Consider the following 21,766-nt stretch of genomic DNA (forward strand, 5'->3'; position numbering starts at 1 on the left):
TGTGAGTATAGATGAAGTGGGAATGGGTGGAAGGTAATAAATGTAAGGAGATTCATGTGGGAAAATGGGGAGTCAAAATGGAACACAATTAATGTATATAAAAGACTTTATATGAGACACTGATGATGGAAAGGAAAGACTGTATAGAGAGATATTTCTTCTCATTATTTCATAATGATATAAGTAACATTCTAATGGTTAACGCAGTGTTCTCACGGCTTAGAATCGCCAGATGGATGCTCGGTGCTGGGCCAGGGGTTACCAAGAGTATTTCACACTCACAATAACCTAAGCTGCTCATTTCAGTCGCGTATTGAACGAGTCATCCCCGTCTTATCCCACGGGTTAAATCCCCCATCGTGTATTAGATTAGGCTTTCCTTTTATTGAGGAAGGAGGGGAAGAGGAAGAGGAGGAGGAAGAGGAGGAGGAGGAGGAGGAGGAGGAAGAGGAGGAGGTAGTACATTCAAAGGGGATTGATTAACCTTAAAGTCAGAGGGATGGGTTTAGAAGCGGTGGCGGCTGTATCACTAAAACAAATACTTCCATTACCCGACAGTACAACTTTGGAAATAATAAGATAACAAAATGGTAATAATGATACTATAAATAACAATAATACTATCAAGTTACTGAATCAAACGTATCCAAAGGCTGAAAATATGGAGAGAAAATACACACAATATAAACATTCAGGCTATAAAACGCGGGAAAGTTAAACAAATAGTTTTAAAAACAAACACATGGGTGGCACTCTACTGATTATTGATGTCGATAACAACAGTGAGGTTTGGTAGTGTACACCACAGTGGTCACAGGGCTACACAGACACTGCTATAGCATTTTATTTCGTTAGTTCCAGCCTAAGTCATGCCTTCGCCTCCTGGCTCAGTCCTCAGTACCTAGGAGATACAAATTTCATCCCTTCTCTCGTCTGACCTTTCAAACTCCTATGTTGTGAAGTTCAGCGATCTCTTTGACTTGCTTTGTTCACCTAAATCTCATTACCGGATCTCTCCATCTTTTTCCATGGTTTTATGGTTTTTTTTATCGGAGGGCAATTAGGCATTTCCTTTTTCTAGTAATTCTTTTCCCCGATACGATACATTTCAGTTTGATCTATTTATGTTACTAGTCTTCTATCACGTTATTCGTGTATTACTCTGATTGGGATATTCATGTTTTCGGTTTACAATGATGAGAGAATAAAATATCATTTCTTTTGAAGCCATCATCAATCATGAGCCATGGATGGAGATTGACCTCATGAACTACATACAGCTCCAGTGATTCTGGTCTTGCGATCTTATGTCAGCGTTATAACTTCAGTTTTAGTCATGAGCTCAGACAACATGCGCTCCAGTATAAGTTCTGGGAACCATGAATGCTTATGAGGACCAAACTTGGAGCAGTATTATCATCTATTATTATACAACCTTACGACCTCTTTTACGGTAACCCTCGCAGGATCAAATGCTGCTAAAAGGATGGACTCCTTTGAAGCGATTTTCTTTAATCACTCGTCGTAATTAGCATCACCTCAGGGTGAGCTTATAGTCGAGTCTGCTTCATGTTGACAAGGTGACCGAGGTCTCTTTGGAGGCAAGATTCCAGAATATTTGACACATTTCGATACCTCAAATATTACTTAATACTCTCCTCGCTACATGATGTTTTGTGGAAGAAAAAGGAAATAAGAACAGGAAATCCCCTCTTTCCACGTTTGCCTCATCGTATAAGCAAGTCCCAAGTTGAGCAAATGTAAAATTTATTCTAATTCCAGTTTGTTGAGGATACTTAAGCTGAAATATAAATATCAAGCCCAAAAGGCAGACTGATAGGAGTCATTGTGAAGTTCCAGCAAAACACATGAAAATATGGTTCTAATATTGTAGAAACAAGGTGGCACGAGAGAGTGAACGAATGAATAAACAGATGGAAAAGTAGTTACCCAGATAAACAGGTAAATGAACAAAGGATTTATCATATATTTGTGGGAGATAAATTTTCTCGGCTATTAACGCTAAGCTGATCTGTCCACAAACATTACATAACTTCCAGAAAGCAGCCCTCTTGCCACGCATAGCCAATGGAAACCGGATTTTAAGAGCGCCATTAAGCCATCCTTTACGTCTGTCCACTGGGAACAAATGGTACTGTTATGCAGTGGGAGTCAGATCATGAGCAGTGCCCGTATGAATCTCCACTGCGATAATATGTCTCTGTCTCTCCGTCAAGTATACAGGTAGACAGACAGACAGACGAACAGTCACACGGACAATCTTTCAAGCAGAATAATGGGTAGACTAAGTTATTCTCTCAACATAATTTTACTGGTGCAACAGGCTGGCTAACCGCGGGAGCAAAAACTGATGAGATTTATCGTCTTCAGGTTCACCGCCTGATCCTCTCCATGCGAAGCCCAGTGTTCGAGGATCTACTGCTTCTGAACCCGGCCACAAAGGGCAACCTCCTTCCCCTCAAGGACGACCCTCCCTGGGCCTTCCATTGGCTCCTCAGCCACATCTACTCCGACAAGCGTGAGATTGACAACATCGATCTCGCTCTTCAGATTCTAAGGTATGTAGGAGTTCTGGCTTCCTTACAGGGCTATGTCAGCATCTTCGGCACTTGGTCGACTTGATATATACAGTTTTTTCGTCATGTTTCACATTCTTAGATGCATCATACGTTATTAAGGAAGTCTTTTGCAAATATAAAGGACTGTTATTCCCATAATTGGAATGCTATAGAACGCAAATGACAATGTGAAATAGAGGCATTTAGTGTAGATCTACTTCGTAAATACGCCCGCCGAACTATACACCTCCGCAATGATGCGAGCCTATCATATTTATCAATATTTACGACAGATGCTGCTATGTGAAAGCCATTCAAAAACTAAAATTTTTCGCAACAGATCCCACTGTGTCTGTCCCATAAATTGTCAAAATTAATCCAATTTGTTATTTTCAGATGCTGGGCTTCACTTGTCACTGATGGCAGAGATGAATTATAGTGGATGTGTACAATGCCACCAATAGAGATAAACGAAGTATAAAATACGTAGAAATAATACTATAAAACGATAATGAATCGCTATACTATAACTCTCTGAGAAGCAAACTCAAGCAGCCAAGATATGGAACTGGCTGTCGTCACCTCAAAGAAACACATCCGTTATATTAATCACTTGCTGTTACGGTGATGTAACACAGGAGTTACGTTAACCATAGTTGGGCGGATGATTAACAGCGTATAACGAAGTGTGTTTGAATAGGGTAAAACGAAACAAGTTTGTCTTTACTTTGAAACTTTCCTGAAACTTTTAATCATTTTCTAACGCTGAGTCTAATGTGCATCAGGCTGACTTAGAACTTTAATGCTCTTGATAGATGTAATTTACTACTATGAATATATATCAACTACTCAATTCTCATAGATATTCAAAAACCGGTTCACTCAGGATTTGATTTAGATCTCGATTGTATGAGGAATTTTAGCTGTGAGTGTAAGACGGTAGATGATGATATCCATCTACCTAATTAATTAATCTCTCAAGCACCTCGTTAAATCTTCGCTCACTCCTTTATGAATAGAAACTTTTCCTTTAAACCTCGCGGAAAAAGAAGCGCCAGGTTCTCAAGAATTTCCCAAAGTCCCGGGGAATAATTACATCCCGCCGTCCTTCTAGCATTCTTCTCGAAAATTAGAAGACAAGCTCGCAATTCCTACGTGTGTCTCGTCTCCAGTACTGTGCACCTCCGTCAACCCCCCAACACCCCACCACCCCAAGCCTTAAGGACGATCAGCAGACATGCCTAAGAAATGAGACATTTAACTCAAGTCCTTTAATTAAACGCTTGAAAAGTTTGTGAGGAGTTTGTTGGCGCAGCGGGTGTGGATGTGTTTTATGCTAATTCCACTTCCTTTGAAGTTAGAGTGCAATTATAAGTTTTTATAAAGAGAAAGCTTGAGCTAAAACATAGAATATTGAATTTTCGAGGCATCTCTTAGACCAAGTATTGTTAGGTGTTTTCACCGATCCCGTATCTTTTGATGTTCGAATTATTACCACGAGAATCGATAGGTAATTACCTGTAGTGTCTCAAATTCTCTCTCTCTTATATTCGCAGTTTGGCAGACAAGTATATGATCGCGAGCGCATACGACACCTCCATTAGGGTGAGTTATGAGTTTAAACTCTTATGAAGTTTACTCGGGGGATCAAAACTCTACAGAGGTCAGCCAAGGGTAAGTTAGAGACCACAGCTCTATTAATATGAGTTAAACCCCCTCACAGTTCACTGTGGGTAAACACTGAGCCAGAAGGTAATCGATGCTAAATTTTCAAGCGGTTGGAGAGTCTGCCTCTAATCGCAACAGTACATGATGATACTACTGACGAAGGATGTGTGTGTGTGTGTGTGTGTGTGTGTGTGTGTGTGCCTGTGTGGGGTCTACTGCTGCAGACGGCAGCATGACAGAGCTACGCCACAGATGGGACGGATGAAACGTAATGAGGACAGTGATTGACAGGTGAAGGTTACCTCATCAACGTCAGATTACAGACTGTTGAGTCCATATGAGTACTCGTCATGATGAAGTCAAGATTATTATGTGTTGCTTTTTATGTGTGTAGGTTAACTGCACACAGTCAGCTAAGCATATATTTTCTTGTGTAAATTATACATAGTATTGAGTCGCCAATCTCTTTATGATAATCAAATATTGTGATTTAAGTCTTTACATTCTTTGTAAAAACTATGAAAATGTATTTCACATTCTATTTTTTTTTTCTTTTTAATAATCTAATTCCTATATTAAGTTCTAGGTCTCTGAAGTTCCTCCACACATAGGGATGTCATCATCTGTTGTTATAGATCCTACACAAATCCTACACAAAGATACCTTAGATACATTAATGTTTCCCTTAACTTATTTACGTATAGGTGTCTAAATTATCTATGTATTTCCACGTCATGACAGTTCAGTAAGAAGAAAGACTGAGAATGCTACAAGTCAGACATAATTTCACAGTTTCAGAAGATTTAGAGTTCTTTGTTTCATCTTTTAGGATACTGAGACTTAGCTCATAAGAAGTGGGTAGGAAAATAAACGTTTAAGGTACTATAATCTTTCGTGTTCATAGAATACATCTAATACACTCTCTCTCTCTCTCTCTCTCTCTCTCTCTCTCTCTCTCTCTCTCTCTCTCTCTCTCTCTCTCTCACTCTTTGAAAATCACATAGCCTCACTTCTAGTAGAAAGAAAAAGAAAAAAAAAACAATCTCGTATGTAAAGGTCTGTAACAGGTCCAGTGAATGGTTCTACGATTAGCATACACTCGCCTTCACCGACAGAAAATAAGATGCCATACATATAACCGTTTCTCTCTCTCGCTTTCTTTCCAGTACCTCCAAACTGTAGTGAAACGCAACAATGTACTGAAGATTTACAAGTACCTGGTCCATCTGTTCTCCGATAATGACTCCCTTCGGGGCCTTTGCAAGAGGGTAAGGACCATTTACGTGGGGGAGAGAGGCAGTAGGGAACAGAAAAGGCATTGCAGACAGGAGGGGGAAAAGGAAGTAAAAGAAAAAAAACAGAGTTGACGAGTGGGAGCAGAGCTTACATGGAGGCCACCTATTTGTTATTATGTTCCAGAGGAAGAGATGTTAATATGAGTTTTGGATGACTAATGATGAAAGGGGATTAAGAGAGAAATGCGATATGGAAGCCTTAATGGTGTTCTGGACAGAGTTTTGGAGAGTTTTAACACATATCAGCGACCATACAGAGGAGGGGGAACTAAGCTATATTAATGAAGGCAATTAGACCTGTTTCATTGTTACAGAACAATCTCAAGAGGGTAATTGCTTTGACGCTTGGAGTGACCAAATGCTCATAGCTCACTTAACAAAGGAAGATTAAACTTAGGTTTAATTTCTTGCTGTCACATTTATATCAACGGGAGAAGCGTCTTTTGCAGAATCTCGAGGATTTGCGAATTTCTAAAATAGATTATGAATGTAGGAGTTTAAAGATAGCAAAAAGAAAGCTGAAAGCAAGAGCTAGGAATTTATATTTCCCAGTTAATTACGACACGTACTCCTGAAGAAAACTTTGTCCAAACCAGTAAATTCCCGGCTCTTCCATTCAGTTTTCGTTGGTAACTTTCATCCATATGTGACTGTGGATAACAGTCCATGCAGGAGTCATCTGTACTGCAACCAGCGAAGGTAAGTAGTCAGCCACTGTTCTTTGGGGAACGCCACACATGAACGCTTTCCTTGGGTATCGCTGACCAATACCTAGGATGTTGTGTGCTAAATTCTAGGGAGGTAAATTCATTGTTATAAAGCAACCTCGCCTGCGACTTCTGACCTTTAGCAGAGGAATATTTTGTGAAAACCTCCATGAATGCATTTCTTTTTCTGGTATCAAATTAATGAGTTTTATTTTTTAATATATTTGGCCCAACATTTACTATTTGTTAAAGTTTTTTAATTAAAGGAAAAAAGTGAACCTTATTTACACACACACACACACACACACACACACACACACATATATATATATATATATATATATATATATATATATATATATATATATATATATATATATATATATATAATAGGCATACAGCATATGCAGATATCATTGTCAAAGCTACGAATTTCTATATGTACGAAACATTCTCAGAGGTATATATGTATATATATATATATATATATATATATATATATATATATATATATATATATATATATATATATGTGTGTGTGTGTGTGTCTGTGTGTGTGTGTGTGTGTGTAGAGGAAGCATTAGCCACGGTTGGAATACATTTAAGAAGCATTATCAAAGTTAGGATTATACCCGCTTCATGCACATGTGTCTAATCACCTACGAGATGGTCAATAGCTTTACCATTCGAGGTCAGTGTAACTCTATTACACCCCAAGCAGTTAACAGAGAAACTGATGATTGCTCAGCAAAAAATAACTATCCATGGCAATAGATAACCCAAAATGACTCGAGAAATTATGCTAATTACCCTTTGCGGCTCTCTATTTATAGGGAGTGCGACCATTCTGTGGGATAACTGGCGTAGAGATTGCGCGGTAAAATTTATGTGACTGCTCAATATATTTCGCCTGTATTCGGCGTTCGGCGTTTTCTATGGGCTGCAAAATAATTATGGGTACCTCATGTAAAATATAAAGATCTGTTATTAAGGTCGTAATTCTGGCGATGATTATAGGCCAGGGTCCATAACGTCGAGTGCTGGTGATGTTTATTGGTCAGTCCATTAAATCTCGACAAAAGAACCTGTGGTTGAAAGGGCTGGAAGGAACAGAAGCCAATAAAATTAAAAGCACAACACCCATCAAAAACGGCGTGGAAGGAAGACCAATAAAGTCTTCTGAATAAGAGAAAATATGTTTCCATTAAAAACGAGAAACCTAAACAACAGTAAACATATGAACAGCATCAACTCAGGCCAGATTAAAGGAATAACTGACATCAATCAACCATCGCTTAGAATAAAGGAGGAAAATTATGCTTATCAGAATATTTACAAACAGAACACTATTTAGTAAAGGCCGTTTTACTAGGCAGACAATACTGTGGAATCTTGGGAAGGTACGCATTCAGTTGAGAAGATTAATGATAATAATAATAATAATGATAATAATAATAATAATAATCAATTAATGATAATAACTAATAATACTAATTGTGGCCGCACCGGAATACCTTTACTTATGAGTTCAATTTTCCTCGTAACTACTACAACGACTAAGGAAACCAATAACTCTTCCTAAATCAAGACATCTATATAACAAGACATCAGCTACTAATAAACAACATACGTCGGGCGCTTCAAAAAAAAATATATACGTTGATTGTCTTCTGAAATTTTGCTCCTATGAAACGATGAAGACATAGTAATCAAACTCTTTGCTTGTGTTTGCAGGTGTTCATGGACAACGGGAATGCGGTGCTCATGTCTCCAGATTTGCTCGACCTGACACCAGAGGCCTTAACGCAGCTCTTCAAGGAGACTTTGAGGATCACCTCAGAGACTGTCATCTTCCAGGCTCTTGTGAAGTGGTAAGGAAAGAGGTGCGACATGAAGTGAGGAATGATGAACCAAGTCTCTCTCTCTGTCTCTCTCTCTCTCTTACGTCTATCAAATGCATCGAGTCTGGAGAAATGGATCTTGATAAGTAGAAAATGCCGTCCTATCCACAAAACTGATTACGCTTTTCTCTTTTACAAACGTAGTTATGGTTTCATTAATGTTGATAACTTCACTTTTTATATTTCAAAACTAAAATTTCGAGATTCCCAGAGAATGAAAGTTGCATCTTATTTCTTTATTGTTGCATTTCACCATCAGGTGCAGCAGTGCCTTTGTCCAATGGAATAAGGAAAGAGCACCTAAGATGAGGCTGTAGATATAATAACTTTCGACTTTCTTTCTCTTTCTTTCTCTTGCTTAACTCATTCACAAAAAAATTCCAGAAAAACTCCCCAAAAAATATTTTCGTCCTAAAAACTCGTCTTTCTACTCAACATTCAAGAAAAATACTCTTAGCTTCCTTTTCACCCACCTAAAACTACAGTGTCTTCAAGTCTGTAGTTCTTCCAGTATCACGAACTGCCTCAACAGATCCTAATGGCTTGCTTTGCATTCCTTTGTATTCTTATCGAGTCACTCTCCTCACTACTGCAGGGGTCAAGCTCAGCTGAAGGTCCAAAGAAAGACCTTGACAGCATCGGGTCTTCGTCAGGAGGTCAGCCAGTTTTTGCCCTTGATCCGATTCCTGACGATGTCTTCCGATGAGGTCGTCCAGAGCGTCGTGACCTCGGACGTGCTGATGCCGGAGGAGGTCGTCTTCGTGCTCAAGCATCTCGCCAAACCTGAGGATGGCTCTCACTCCTCCATCGTTGGCAACTCCTTCAGGATCAACCCGAGTAGAGAGAGCAGGGCGTCGCGCGTTACCAAGGTGAGGTTTTAAAGCAGTCTACACATGGATGCCTGTCACGTAGCCTCACTCAAGACACAAGATAAGTGTGCTGTTCAATGCGACACAAGATAAGTGTGCTGTTCAATGTGACACAAGATAAGTGTGCTGTTCAATTTATCTTTTTCTCTATCTTGTTAAAATACGACGATGATGTATCTTGCCAAGACTTTGATCAGTTGAAAGAGCATCACTAATAAAGAAATGAGATTCTTAATTTGAAATAGATTCATAATCTATGTCTTAGATGTATGATTATGAAACATTCATTCGAACACGTGTAATCCACCTCACGTGAGAAAGCTATTGGTCTAAGTTTTGTTAACAATGGCACGTTTTCTTTGATTAAGGATTAGATGCTGACATCTATAGGCTACAGAGTCTGTCTGTCATATCCCATTAATCATAGTTCTATGATCAATTCCTATGGGTCTCCTTTGGATTATTCTCTCTCTATAGAGGAACGTACCGAACGTTCCTGGCCTCTAATTCTTTCAGACATTTCCACCAATTAAAACTTGACTTTTGACTTCTTGCTTGGAAATGGTAGCCTAAATGGAGAACGAACTACCTGGGCGCGATTGCTCAAGGATTTCAAGAAAATCGACAGAAAAAGAGGAGCAACAACATCGACCTTAATTACTGGAAAGGGAAGGGAAAACGAAAGTGAAAACAAAATATATTTTCCTTCCTTGTGGGAGTGAGAGAAAAAGATTTCAATAAAAAAAATGATGGGAAAAGTCTACCCTTTATAACAGACTCGAGAGAGGTTCATCACTCAAAGCCAATTAGGATAACGAAGGTACAGAAGATAAAACATCAAATCCAAAGAAATCCCGAAATAATGAGGAACAAATAAGTGTCTGAGGACACACACAAAACTCAGAATTATCACCATTGTCAGACGATATATTTTAGAGGTTGAGAGACGATGCTTTGTCCCTTCTATTTTGTCTTTTTCCGCATTTATTTCTTCTTTTTTATCTGGTACCCCGTCTATGCCTCTCTTCGAATCCATTTTTCTTTTACCTTTCTATCTTCTTATTAAGCAGTTATTTTCTCTCTCCTTCTCTCATTTAGTTTCTCACACCACACCCTCACTCCATAACGCTCTCTCTCTCTCTCTCTCTCTCTCTCTCTCTCTCTCTCTCTCTCTCTCAGATGAGAAACAGTCAATGTTGCTATTGTAACGTGAAAATTGTCCCAGATGAAGAGCACAACGTAATGAGGCCCTTGCGGCGGGTAATCACTATGATCGCCCTGACGTGGTGGAGATATAGGAGGATCCAAACATCTTTCGCAAAAAAAAGAGTAAAACAAAAATGGAATTTTGGCGATTCCGATACTTTTACACTCTCAGGTGGCATACTCTTGTTATCTATATATTCGAGTCAAATCACCCTATGTCTGGTATCTGTAGACGACTATTAGCTATAGGATGGATAATTCAATATTAGATGCTGGAAGATATCTACCATAAAGTCTTGCTTACGTTATATACGAAACTGTAAAGGATAACCTAACAAAGAATGTCCGCCTAGCAGATACAGATCACAAGTAATCATTACCAACACATGCTAGTAGGAGGTGACTTAACTCTCTTGTTATACTATATGGGTTACGTGACATTACATTACTGTACTACAGAATTACTGATTTTTGTCTCAATTTAATCAAGGTCGATGTGATATCTTCAAAGTAGCCGATTCTACTAGACAGATGAACTACACAAAATGCAATACGTCAAGAAGGGTCTAACGTTAAGCAGTGTCATTCACTCGCTTTAGATATGCTGATATTTATGCTCTAGTTTCAAACTCTGCATAACTTTCAGAGGAATGTGTTTCATGTTAACATAGCCATTCAGAATGTGTACTAACGTGTACATCCGTACAAAAACTGAATAATTTCAGTATACATATATATATATATATATATATATATATATATATATATATATATATATATATATATATATATATATATATATATATATATATAACGCAACGATTAAGAAGAATGTGACTTCGACAATGGGTGATTTGAAGTAATCTTAACTCACTTCCGCTTACATATTCAGAGTCAGATGATATATAACACTAAGTAAATACGAATATGCATCAACCAACATTCCTCTTATGGTGGCAAGAGAGGCAGATGGCGACGAGACATGCAGAGGTCACGAGGAATTTTTTTCTCTCTGACTAAAATCTGGAGTCAGAGGAGAAATGCGCCGTAAATCAAATTAGCTTCCGATAATTTACGATTTTACATAACAGCAACAGATGAGGTACTTAGTCATAGGTAGTCCAGATGGCAATAAATGTTAAACCGGGAGGCAGTAACAATATACTACTGGGAATTAAGATTATGTTATACTGTATATGACATTGCAATATATATATAAATATATATATATATATATATATATATATATATATATATATATATATATATATATATATATATATATATGTTTACCAAATGGCGTCCTAGCTTCGTCTCTTCGATGTATATCAACTGACTGTTATATTTCTCTCTTGTGTCTCCCCTGATGATGTGATTATTACACGAAAGTGCACTTGCGAACTTTTCGTGTTTCATTTTCCCCGTGGACTCATAGGAATATATATATATATATATATATATATATATATATATATATATATATATATATATATATATATATATATATATGTCGCTTGACAAATCCATCATCGAGAACCCTGATTTGATATGAGGTAGAATACGCAACAATGCTTTTGAGGAATTGCTTGTTTATGTTTTGTTCCCCCCCCCCCCCTCTCTCTCTCTCTCTCTCTCTCTCTCTCTCTCTCTCTCTCTCTCTCTCTCCAGCTGTACAGACACACTCAGAGTCTCTCAAATTGAGTTATTTCTCTTCTTCCTCAGGAGCAGATGCGTACATGTGTGTGTGAAGGAGTGAACAAAACGTGGTTAAGGGAACCCACTTACGAGTTCCACCTCACCCCATCAGACAACATTGTCCTCCTGGCTATCAAGGTGCAAGTTGAAGGTGGTTCAGAAGATGTACAGGTAAGTATGGATAGCACAGGAGAGCGCAACGAAGAGTACATAGGATAAGGAGGAGGAGGAAACAGGAGAACAGGTGCAGAAACAGACTTGGATAGTGAAAAAAAAAAAAAAAACGGAACAAGTGAGAATGAGGTATTAAAGAAAAAGGATAGTCTAAAGGAGAGATGTATCTAAGAGATATCTATCAAAGTGAGATGTTTAGGTATAGGGAAATTATCCATGTGTAGAGATGACTAGGTGAAGAGGAGGAGGGTGAAGGGTGAGGGGAATGTAGCCAAACTGGCTCAGGAGAAGGTTGGCCGCAGTCCACCATTTCTCGGGACAATTACCCGCTTCCAGTGCCTTGTTTTCTAAACTCCTCTTGCTGGAAAGACACATCAAACTGCGTCATATAGACCAAATTACCGGGTAAGCTCATTGTATCAGCTTGTTAACTAGATTATCGTAACCTTTCTGCTAGCTTATTCCATCGGATTATAAAGGGGACGCTTGATGCTCGCTAATGAAGGAAACACAACGCCTGAAGCATATATTGTTCCGATCTTTCGTGGCAGATTAAATGACAGTATTGGGAACAGTAACAAAAAAGAATGATGATAATGATACAGTTCTTTTCTTAATCGTCTAGCTCTCAACTTAATTGGATTCATTAGCTGCTTCATTAGTATCTTTTTTTTTCCATTACATAAACGTTAAGTCTTTCCTCTTCGTTACATAGCCATATCTCAGTCATTTTCTCTCTTTTGATCCTTCCTGATTTCATCTGTTTTCTCTTTTATCGCCTTTTCTTCTTTCTTTCTGGCATACGTAAATCTAGCCTCCATGACAGTTACAGATCCGCAAGGAGGAAGGGTCAAAGGTGCTGGCAACAGCTGAGGCCCAAGGAAACAGCATCTCCTTCAAGAACCCCGTCCACTTACGGGAGTCTGTCAACTACGTCTTCACTCTCCAGCTCTCAGACCCAGCGACGGCGCTCCTGGGCAACAAACTCTGTAAGAAGGTCTACGATGTGGAGGGTTTCCAGATTGTCATAGACCCCGGGATCTTCATCCAGGCAGTGATCTTCTGGTGATGGAATTCCAGGTGATGTTATTGGACGGAGATTCACTAGACGCCTACCACCGAAGATGGGTTCCTGCGTTACGATGGCTCGCGCTATGACCCTCACGATTGGGGATTCGATGTGATTGGACTACTCTGAGGAACCATCGTGACCTGTGATCGAGTGGAGTGGCGAGATAATGACAGTGTTCTTAATTCTAGAAAAACATTACAAATACTTTCACTAATTCTTGGTTATGAGAAAAATCAATGGGTTATTTACGAACTTATTAATATCTTTTATTAGACTGCCTTTTTAGATATAATAATAGTCCATAATTCTAATAATCACTTGAGTCTAATCATCTGCACAATGATGACTGCAGCAACGGACAAGGTAAACAATTCTAAAACGTTAAAAAATATTGAAACGAAAGAGGGAAATCTGCGATGTGACGCCCAGTTCATCCGCTGAATATCTATTGATAAAAACGTCAGTGCAAAGAGACTTATTCCGGGTGACGTATTGGAGAATATTTCAGCAAAATAAATATCCGAATCTTCGTCAAAACCGACATTAAAGCTTCCCAAGAGGTACCTGAAGTATTCAGAAAATTTCAATATAATTTCCGAGAAGAAAATAAGACATATATCGGATAGCCAATCAAACTGGCAGTTAAAAGATTCAATGGCAATAAAAGTGACAAAAGGTAGGGTTAAAACCCTTTAATATGACTTAAGCAATCTTGTATAGACATAGAAGCAGGCTTAACACATATTTGTTTATGAATATGGAGAACCTGGCTTCATGAAGGGAAAGTTTCTTTTATTCAGGAGGAAATGGTCAGACAAACGAATGAAAGGCAAGACAAATCTAAGTATATATGATACACACACACACACACACACACACTACACCAAAGAATTACGAAATCTTCAAAGAACAGTTTTTGTCTACGTTTTGGCATTGCTTATATCATCGCATCGTAAAAGTAAAAGTCGATACGCAATGAACATCTACATTACGAGCCGATTCAAAGTTCAATTTCTGTGAAATTACGGTCTTCTGTTTTCTACCATTGCAAATGCAGTTACTGCAATGCTTTGCATATTGGCAAGACGAAAATAACACCGCAGGATACGTATTCTGTGAACACTTTGACCTATCAGCGCGAACTAATTGTCTAATCGCCAAACTGCCCTTCTCAGCAATATGGAATTACTCTCACGTCAATAACTACCCATTAACGGCACCGTGTTACCCTGTGTTGGCCAGTATAGCTCCTCAGACAGGTAACTGCTGATACTGGTTTGTTTGTGTGTGTGTGTGTGTGTGTGTGTGTGTGTGTGTGTGTGTGTGTGTGTGTGTGTGTGGACGCTGTTGCATGTGTTTTGCTGTGTTCACATGATGATAGTCTTCACAATTTCTACAAATATTTTCCTAATAATATACAGACTACAATGAGCCTTTTGTAAAACTAGCTCAAAGATAGATTTAAGCCTAAGTTACAGCTATTATACGTGTTTTTATACTAATTTCAACTATGTAGGTAGAAATATGGAAGCATTAGGAAAGTAAAACGTGCATAAATGCAATGTTTTCCTTGGTATACACCAATAAAGATGGTAATTCGTTATAACTATTGATGTTTACGTTTCCTTTTTGTGTGGAATATTATTAGACATTTACATTTCTCATTACCATTGGAATATGATTTTTTAGTAGACGAGGTGTAAGGTAAATATATATATATATATATATATATATATATATATATATATATATATATATATATATATATAGGTTACACTATAGGTTTAAAATCCTTCAGGTGGTGCGAGATTTCATTATTCATTCTTGTTCAGAGAATGTTAATCTTTTCGAAACATATTTTTCGTTGACATTTCTTCCCTTTGCTCCTTCTGTTGCCAGTCTCTCCAACTGAACTATAACTCTCTTCAGCCTCATGAACGACTCACTCCAGTAACTGCATACGAAACTGAAGCTTCATAAGCACTAACAATGACCCAACTTTAGTAAACTACCTTCATCCTAGCCCTCATCAATCAAAAACCCTTGTTTTTCCTGAATGAAAACATAGAATATTCTTAACCCAACAGAAACAAGAATCTGTAGGCAAACAAATGTGACACCTATGTTACTTCGTCACACGTTACTCGTCATACAACACCGTCACACGAAGCCAATATTCAGTACACCAACAGTGATGCCATAAGGAAGAAATGTCACGACTACATAAATGGCAACGAGAATTTTACTGAGCAATATTTATCACAATCTGTTTACGATATTATCAATCATAATCATAACTACTGAATAAAAAATATGTATTGATGAATGAGCCATAATCTTATTTAAATGAATAATAGGATTATTTTCTTTTTTTCATTCCGTGTAAGCACGTATTGTGCTAGCTGTGGCAATTGTCAAATATATTTTATAACTTTGATTAGATTTACATCTATAATATATCTTATATTACTGAGATTTATATATGTCCTTTTTCTTCATTTACCTTAATTTCTAAATGAAAACTATCACAATTTTGCCATTATTTGTGGATCAATCTTCATCATAAATAGGAAAATAATTTTTAATGATTCAAAGTCATCCTCTGTTTTCGATATTCATCTCATAACATCAATAGAGATGAGAGGTATCATGACTTTGTTTTGGAAGGCCTGATAGCTGCTGAAGAACTTAACAAGGCCAATGGAACTGTATTAAAAAGGGAAATCGAGAGGAAAAATTTGTAAACTGTTTGGCGCATAAAGAAATATTCTACTTTAGTACGGCAGAAGCTTTCATTACGTCAAGTTACGTTAGGTAAGGTACACGCTCAATTTTGCCTAACTAACAAGACGTCATATAAGGCACAGCCTTAACTAACTAAATAAATGAGATGCGAGATAATATACAACATTATCTAGCCTAACTCGCCCTAGATTCTCTAGCTAACCCTCTCTTGCGTGAGCCCGAGGTTTTCCTACCCAACTAAACTTTTCGTAAGTCTTGTTAGAAATATCTTCAAGAACTATAACTTTCTACCAGGTAGGGAAAACGAAAAAAAAAAAAAAATCACCTGAATTTCAAAAAACAGAAAAGCAAGTCAGAAAATGTAAACTGGTTATGGAGTGTACAGAGAGGCAGTTGGCAGAGTGAAACGAAGACAGTTCCACAAGTGTTGATACGGTCTCTTGGAAATTGGTTGAGGGAAGATGGCTATCAGTACAACGTTCGACTTCTCCCAGGCGAGGCAGAACAAGACTGTCTTTCCATCGACCTCTGATATTTTAAGCAAGAGCCCAACCAGCAGGATACACCGAGTTCTCTTGACATTTTTCAGAATATGACATTTACATATTCATTCCAGTAATCAGAGAAGTAATCAGAGTCCATTATCTAATTTCATGAACATAGATATTCTCAGTATCCATCGTCTATCGTCAACCAGAGGTGCTGGCTGTCTCCTTGTACTTCCTTATCAGTTCAGAGGATTTCTTCCATTACGTTATCAATGTTCCATTTCCAGTTCTCAAAATTTCCATTATCTGCTTCACGAATTTTGCCCTCGTCGCTCATGAGCTGTTTGGTGGCATTTCAAAGGAACAGAACGACCTCTCTACAGAGTGACTAAGGCAATGAAGCAAACTAGAATTTTCTTGTTACCTTCTTTTTTCGATTTACTCATCAGCACCCTGAACTCTTCTGCGACATGTGAACTCCACAGAGTCTGCACACAACAGTTGAGATGTGTTCCGACCAACAGGTAGGTAGGTAGGTAGGTCCCTTTCCTTCCTTTCCTGCCCTCATGACGTAGCATCGATCACAAGACAATCAGAATTTCTTGATGCTAATCTGCACAACTGTTGCAAATCCGACACATAAGGTAATTCTGCTTGAGAGATTATGTGCATCGGTGTACGCACAAAGGTCTCTAGATAACAACCACCTGTAGAAGTCTTCAAAAATTCTGTCGATATTCGATATAGCATTTTACCCCCTCGAGCTCTCGCCATAGACCCAGATAGCAAGAAATGTGGAACATACACGTATACACAGCTTTCATTTCTTGCAATGTCATATTGCGAGTTAGATATTATAAAGAGGAAGAAATCGAATCCTTCTAAATTCAATTCAAAGTGCAGTCAGTTCCAGTACGGTAAGAGTAACAAACGAAGATTACAGCAAAAAGATGTGAATCCCTTGATTAATATCTGATACGGAATAGACAGGGTTACTCTATAACTTTTAGAGAAAAATGCCTTAGGGAGATTAAATCTAAAAGGAATAAAAATGCCACATTTTCCAGCTCATTCGGCATCCCTCTCACACTCTTTCTCTCTCTCTATTTTTCTTGGCAAGATTTAGAATTGGATAACATTATTCCAACCCATAAAAAAGAAGATTTCATCAGTGTCACTCAAGATATATAGAGATCGAGTACGTGGAAGTCATTCCTCCAAGAGGAAATACAGGGATCAAAATAAAATTTACTGTTTATAACAAGGTGTTCTTTGACTCACGCCAGGGGAATGCCTCCTTTCGGTTCTCAGAAATATTCATGTTAGGCTCACATTTCTCATCGTAACATACATACCCTATAAAACTTGTGAGTTACTGTGACGCATAAAGGAGAAGTTTGGGCAATCTACGTAAGTCTGCCGTTCTATGAAGCAGAGACTTATAACATAAGTTCCTCCATGACCCGTATTCATGAATCATACGTGGAGAGTTGACCTTCGAGTATGAGTGTGTGTGTGTGTGTGTGTGTGTGTGTGTGTGTGTGTGTGTGTGTGTGTGTGTGTGTGTGTGTGTGTAGTGTGTTTGTTTGTGTGTTAAGTCTTCCCAAACTTCCTACAATACTTAACTCTTATTTCTTGAGCTGCATTTTAAATATGTATGTTATAGATCCTGGTTAGGCAACCGGCTAGCTGTTCAAAACTATGCGAGACAACATAAACAAACACTCACACATACATACATACATACATACATACATACATACATACATACATACATACTTTCGATACTTTCTTTACAGCTGACGATCCGACTCCAAATAACGCTAGAGACGATGAACAATAAATAGTTATTCTTTAAACTTATATATACGATCCAACAGCCACCAATAATGACGAAGAGATGCTCGTGTATTTTCAAGAGGACAAAGCCATACCAAGAAGGAAGACTCCAAGACACGAATCTTTAACCCATGGCTGAGGAATTCGAGAGAGCAACAGTCACTTTTTTCTGAGTATAGGTGACAGATAAATCTTCATTCCGACGACTAACAAAATTTTTGCCTAAGTTCACTGTTGATACCCGATAGGAAGGGTAGATTTGCCTACGTGGAAGTCTCTTTCTTCCCACGGACATCTGTATGTGGTCTACTAAACAGAATCATATGTATGCACATACATATCATTGACTATGTATATATGTAAACCTTGCTGCGTCTTGCCATTAACGCAGGGTGTGCTATGGAACCCGCTATTGTATGTATATAGCAACACATGCAATCCTGTCAGTTTACTGTATTACAATTTGTGAAATGGACTGCGTTACTCTATCACGAATCGACATCGGCCTACGAGTGTAAACCAGTGTAAACCAGTGTAAACCAGAGGCATATATGATCACTGACTAACTACCTGTACTGAGTAGTTTACGCATAATTAAGCTTTACATTATCTGTCCTGTAATCTTCTACGAAATGTTCACTACCCTGCTAACCTTGGAGGCTACACTGCAAACACTATACCTCGTCTGCTTCCACTGGCACACACCACCCATTGCTCTGATTTCAATTATATTTCTCCTTCATGAAAGACTGCGTGACGGTACATGCAAATTAGTCTAAGAATTTCTATTTAACGCAAAACACGACTTCACGACGAAGGCCACTAAGGCAAGAGAATTGGGGAAACATTTGAAGCTTTTGTCACAAAATCTACTATGAAAATGTAAAGTGTGGAGGAACTGGTAAAGATTATTCAGACATGAACTCAAACATTCCGTACTGAAAGAGAAGCATTTTCTTTTTGCATTCATTTCCTGGTCCCGATGATGAAACCATTATAAATAAAAAGCACAAATGTAATTCAGATGATAAGTTTTAAGCAATGATGTTCTGGTGTTATTCAGTCCCAGTGTAAGTTTGGTTATATGAAAATGGAACTTAAGAAGTATATTTTGGCAAGATGCTACTAATCCTTGAGGGATATATGAGGCAAAATATATTTGTCAGGATTGTGAAACATCTATATGTAACTTTCCGAGGTTTTGCCTCGAGAGAAGAAAATATATTTCAAATTTTCTTTAAACAAAAAAGATAAATGTAATTCAGTAACTAGTAAGGAAATTACGAAAATTGAATGTGTTGAAAAGGAACTTAGCTGATGTTGGTGCATATGTATATGTACGTATATCAACATAAAATATAGGTATAAGCAGAATGATACTGTTATCATGTGTTAGTTAAATAAAGATAAATAGCTGAGTTCCATCAAGAAACGATCATTGTAAAATATATCAGCCAAGAAAATATGCCAATTTCAAATGAACGAGTACAAAAACATTACACTGTGAGACATGTAATGTTATGTATTATGCATATAGGCCAAAGACCAAATGCTCTCTCTCTCTCTCTCTCTCTCTCTCTCTCTCTCTCTCTCTCTCTCTCTCTCTCTCTCTCTCTCAAGCTTTCACTAATCACCGACGAGCAAACAATAAACAAAATTAAACCAAACAATGGATTATTATCACCCGCACCTCGCAGAGGGACTGCTCTACCCACCCTTAATGCATTTCGTGTTCTCAGGAGAGGATGAAGGTTAACAAACATAGTGTAGAGTCGACGCAGAATTGAATTTAATGAAATGAATAATTTCTTGCCATCATTCCATTACTTGCTGGTCGTGAAGGATCCTTGATGATTATTCATAAGTCAAATGTTCCATTTCTATTCACTTTTCAGATATGAAACGCCCGAGTCACAAAATTAAATTCCTGCATCATTGTTGAATTACATATAAACCTCGCGAGGATGTGTTTCCACGAGTCTCGTACCTTTCATCGAGGAATAACGTACAAAAGTAAGAAATTTTCTTGCATACGAGATATTTAATTACTAAGAGATTAAAAAACAAATATCCCTCAACACACACATGAATAAACTCTTAGAGGAGAGTAACTCATACGTAAAGGTATAAAAATTATCGTATGTTATAATGATACGAAGCAAATAGTGAGGCCAGAGGCTTTTAGCTTTGAAGTGCATGTAGAACAAAGCCAAGCAGTGCACTGTACAGGGAGGGATGGAAAAAACATTAGTAGCCATAGGCTTGTGTGTGTGGATGCTCTCTATCCACTGTGGACCGTAAGTAAGCTACGGGACACTACAGCAAAACCTAAATGTTTCCAATTCCATAAGTGGGTGAAATGAACATGAGGGACCAATCAAGTTTACATCACACGGAAAGGACAATCCTCTTTACCCACGAAGAAATGTATATTGTTTTGTTATTCGAAATACATCCACACACACACACACACACATAATGTATGCACATATACAAGCAAGTGTAAAGATACACACACAGACATGCTGTCTCACACATAAACACAGATACAGCAGACACTGTGCGTCTGTGTCTCGACTCTTGAAAATATGTTCATGAAGGATATTGCCTTTGAGTGCACTGAAGAACCGCTCAAGAAATACAATCTAATTTCCTTTTCAAAATTCAAAATCATGATGTTTGTGAATCTATGAATACTCAATAACATCAACAAAAGTTGCACTGATATTGCAAGGATATAAGATCCTAGCAGATCCAAAGGCTATTCTATATGTAATCTTTAGTAAGCAAGTAAATTAATTTTGTCAGAACTTCTCAGGTGCATGAGCTGCAATACTCCTCTCTCCCTCTCTCTCTCTCTCTCTTAGCTCACGCCACTTGCGTTGCATGATTTCCTAGAATCTCATCTATTCTTTACCAAACAACAACGGAGAGTCGACACAATTGTTTATAAGTATATCAATCTGTTCTATTTATCTTTATAAACAATGCGGATTTATACATGCAATATATTGCCAGTTACGTTAACGAAATTATATAGTTTTCCTCATACAGATGACGATGATTTCAGAAACGAGATTGAATTATATACTAGAGAGTAAAATATATGGATAGTTATTATTCATTTATTGTAAGCTACTGCCTGGCCCAGCGTGATCCTATTGAAAAGGGGACACTGCCATTGCGACTCCCGTTGAACCAAAACCGCTGTGTATTTCTACCAATAAATAACAGGACACGATCAATGGAACCTCGCTGTGTAATTGTCATGTGTCCACTGCCAGTCTGCCCAAGACCCAACGAAAAGGGCTTTTCCGGTCCATTCCGACCACCAAGAAGAACTTCGAGACATGAAGGCGTGCTGACTTAAGCGTCTGTAATATATACTTCCTCACAGTAGCTTTGGATCCCTCTGTCGCGCCATTGAGTATGCCTTATTCATCTCATTTCACTCCTGTCGACTTAAACAGAGTCGTTTATACCAGTGATGGGAGCCAAATGTCAATAACTTCACGAAATATGGTTTCT

At 38.1% G+C, this 21,766-nt stretch overlaps 1 protein-coding gene across 3 annotated transcripts in view; it reads left to right on the forward strand.

The window, feature by feature from the left end:
* LOC139757761 (BTB/POZ domain-containing protein 6-like) overlaps window positions 1-14,772 on the forward strand; it is a 67,946-nt gene extending 53,174 nt beyond the window's left edge. For all 3 annotated transcript variants that reach the window (XM_071678541.1, XM_071678540.1, XM_071678542.1), the window contains exons 3-9: window positions 2,392-2,579; window positions 4,136-4,184; window positions 5,414-5,515; window positions 7,984-8,120; window positions 8,746-9,019; window positions 11,948-12,091; window positions 12,921-14,772. In XM_071678541.1, coding sequence (XP_071534642.1) covers window positions 2,392-2,579; window positions 4,136-4,184; window positions 5,414-5,515; window positions 7,984-8,120; window positions 8,746-9,019; window positions 11,948-12,091; window positions 12,921-13,163 — 1,137 coding nt within the window. In that variant the 3' untranslated portion in view covers window positions 13,164-14,772. The remainder of the gene's footprint in view (window positions 1-2,391; window positions 2,580-4,135; window positions 4,185-5,413; window positions 5,516-7,983; window positions 8,121-8,745; window positions 9,020-11,947; window positions 12,092-12,920) is intronic.
* The last annotated feature ends 6,994 nt before the right edge of the window (window positions 14,773-21,766 follow it).

Source organism: Panulirus ornatus, chromosome 28 (genome assembly GCF_036320965.1).
Source record: "Panulirus ornatus isolate Po-2019 chromosome 28, ASM3632096v1, whole genome shotgun sequence".
NCBI classification, from domain to species: Eukaryota; Metazoa; Arthropoda; class Malacostraca; order Decapoda; family Palinuridae; genus Panulirus; species Panulirus ornatus.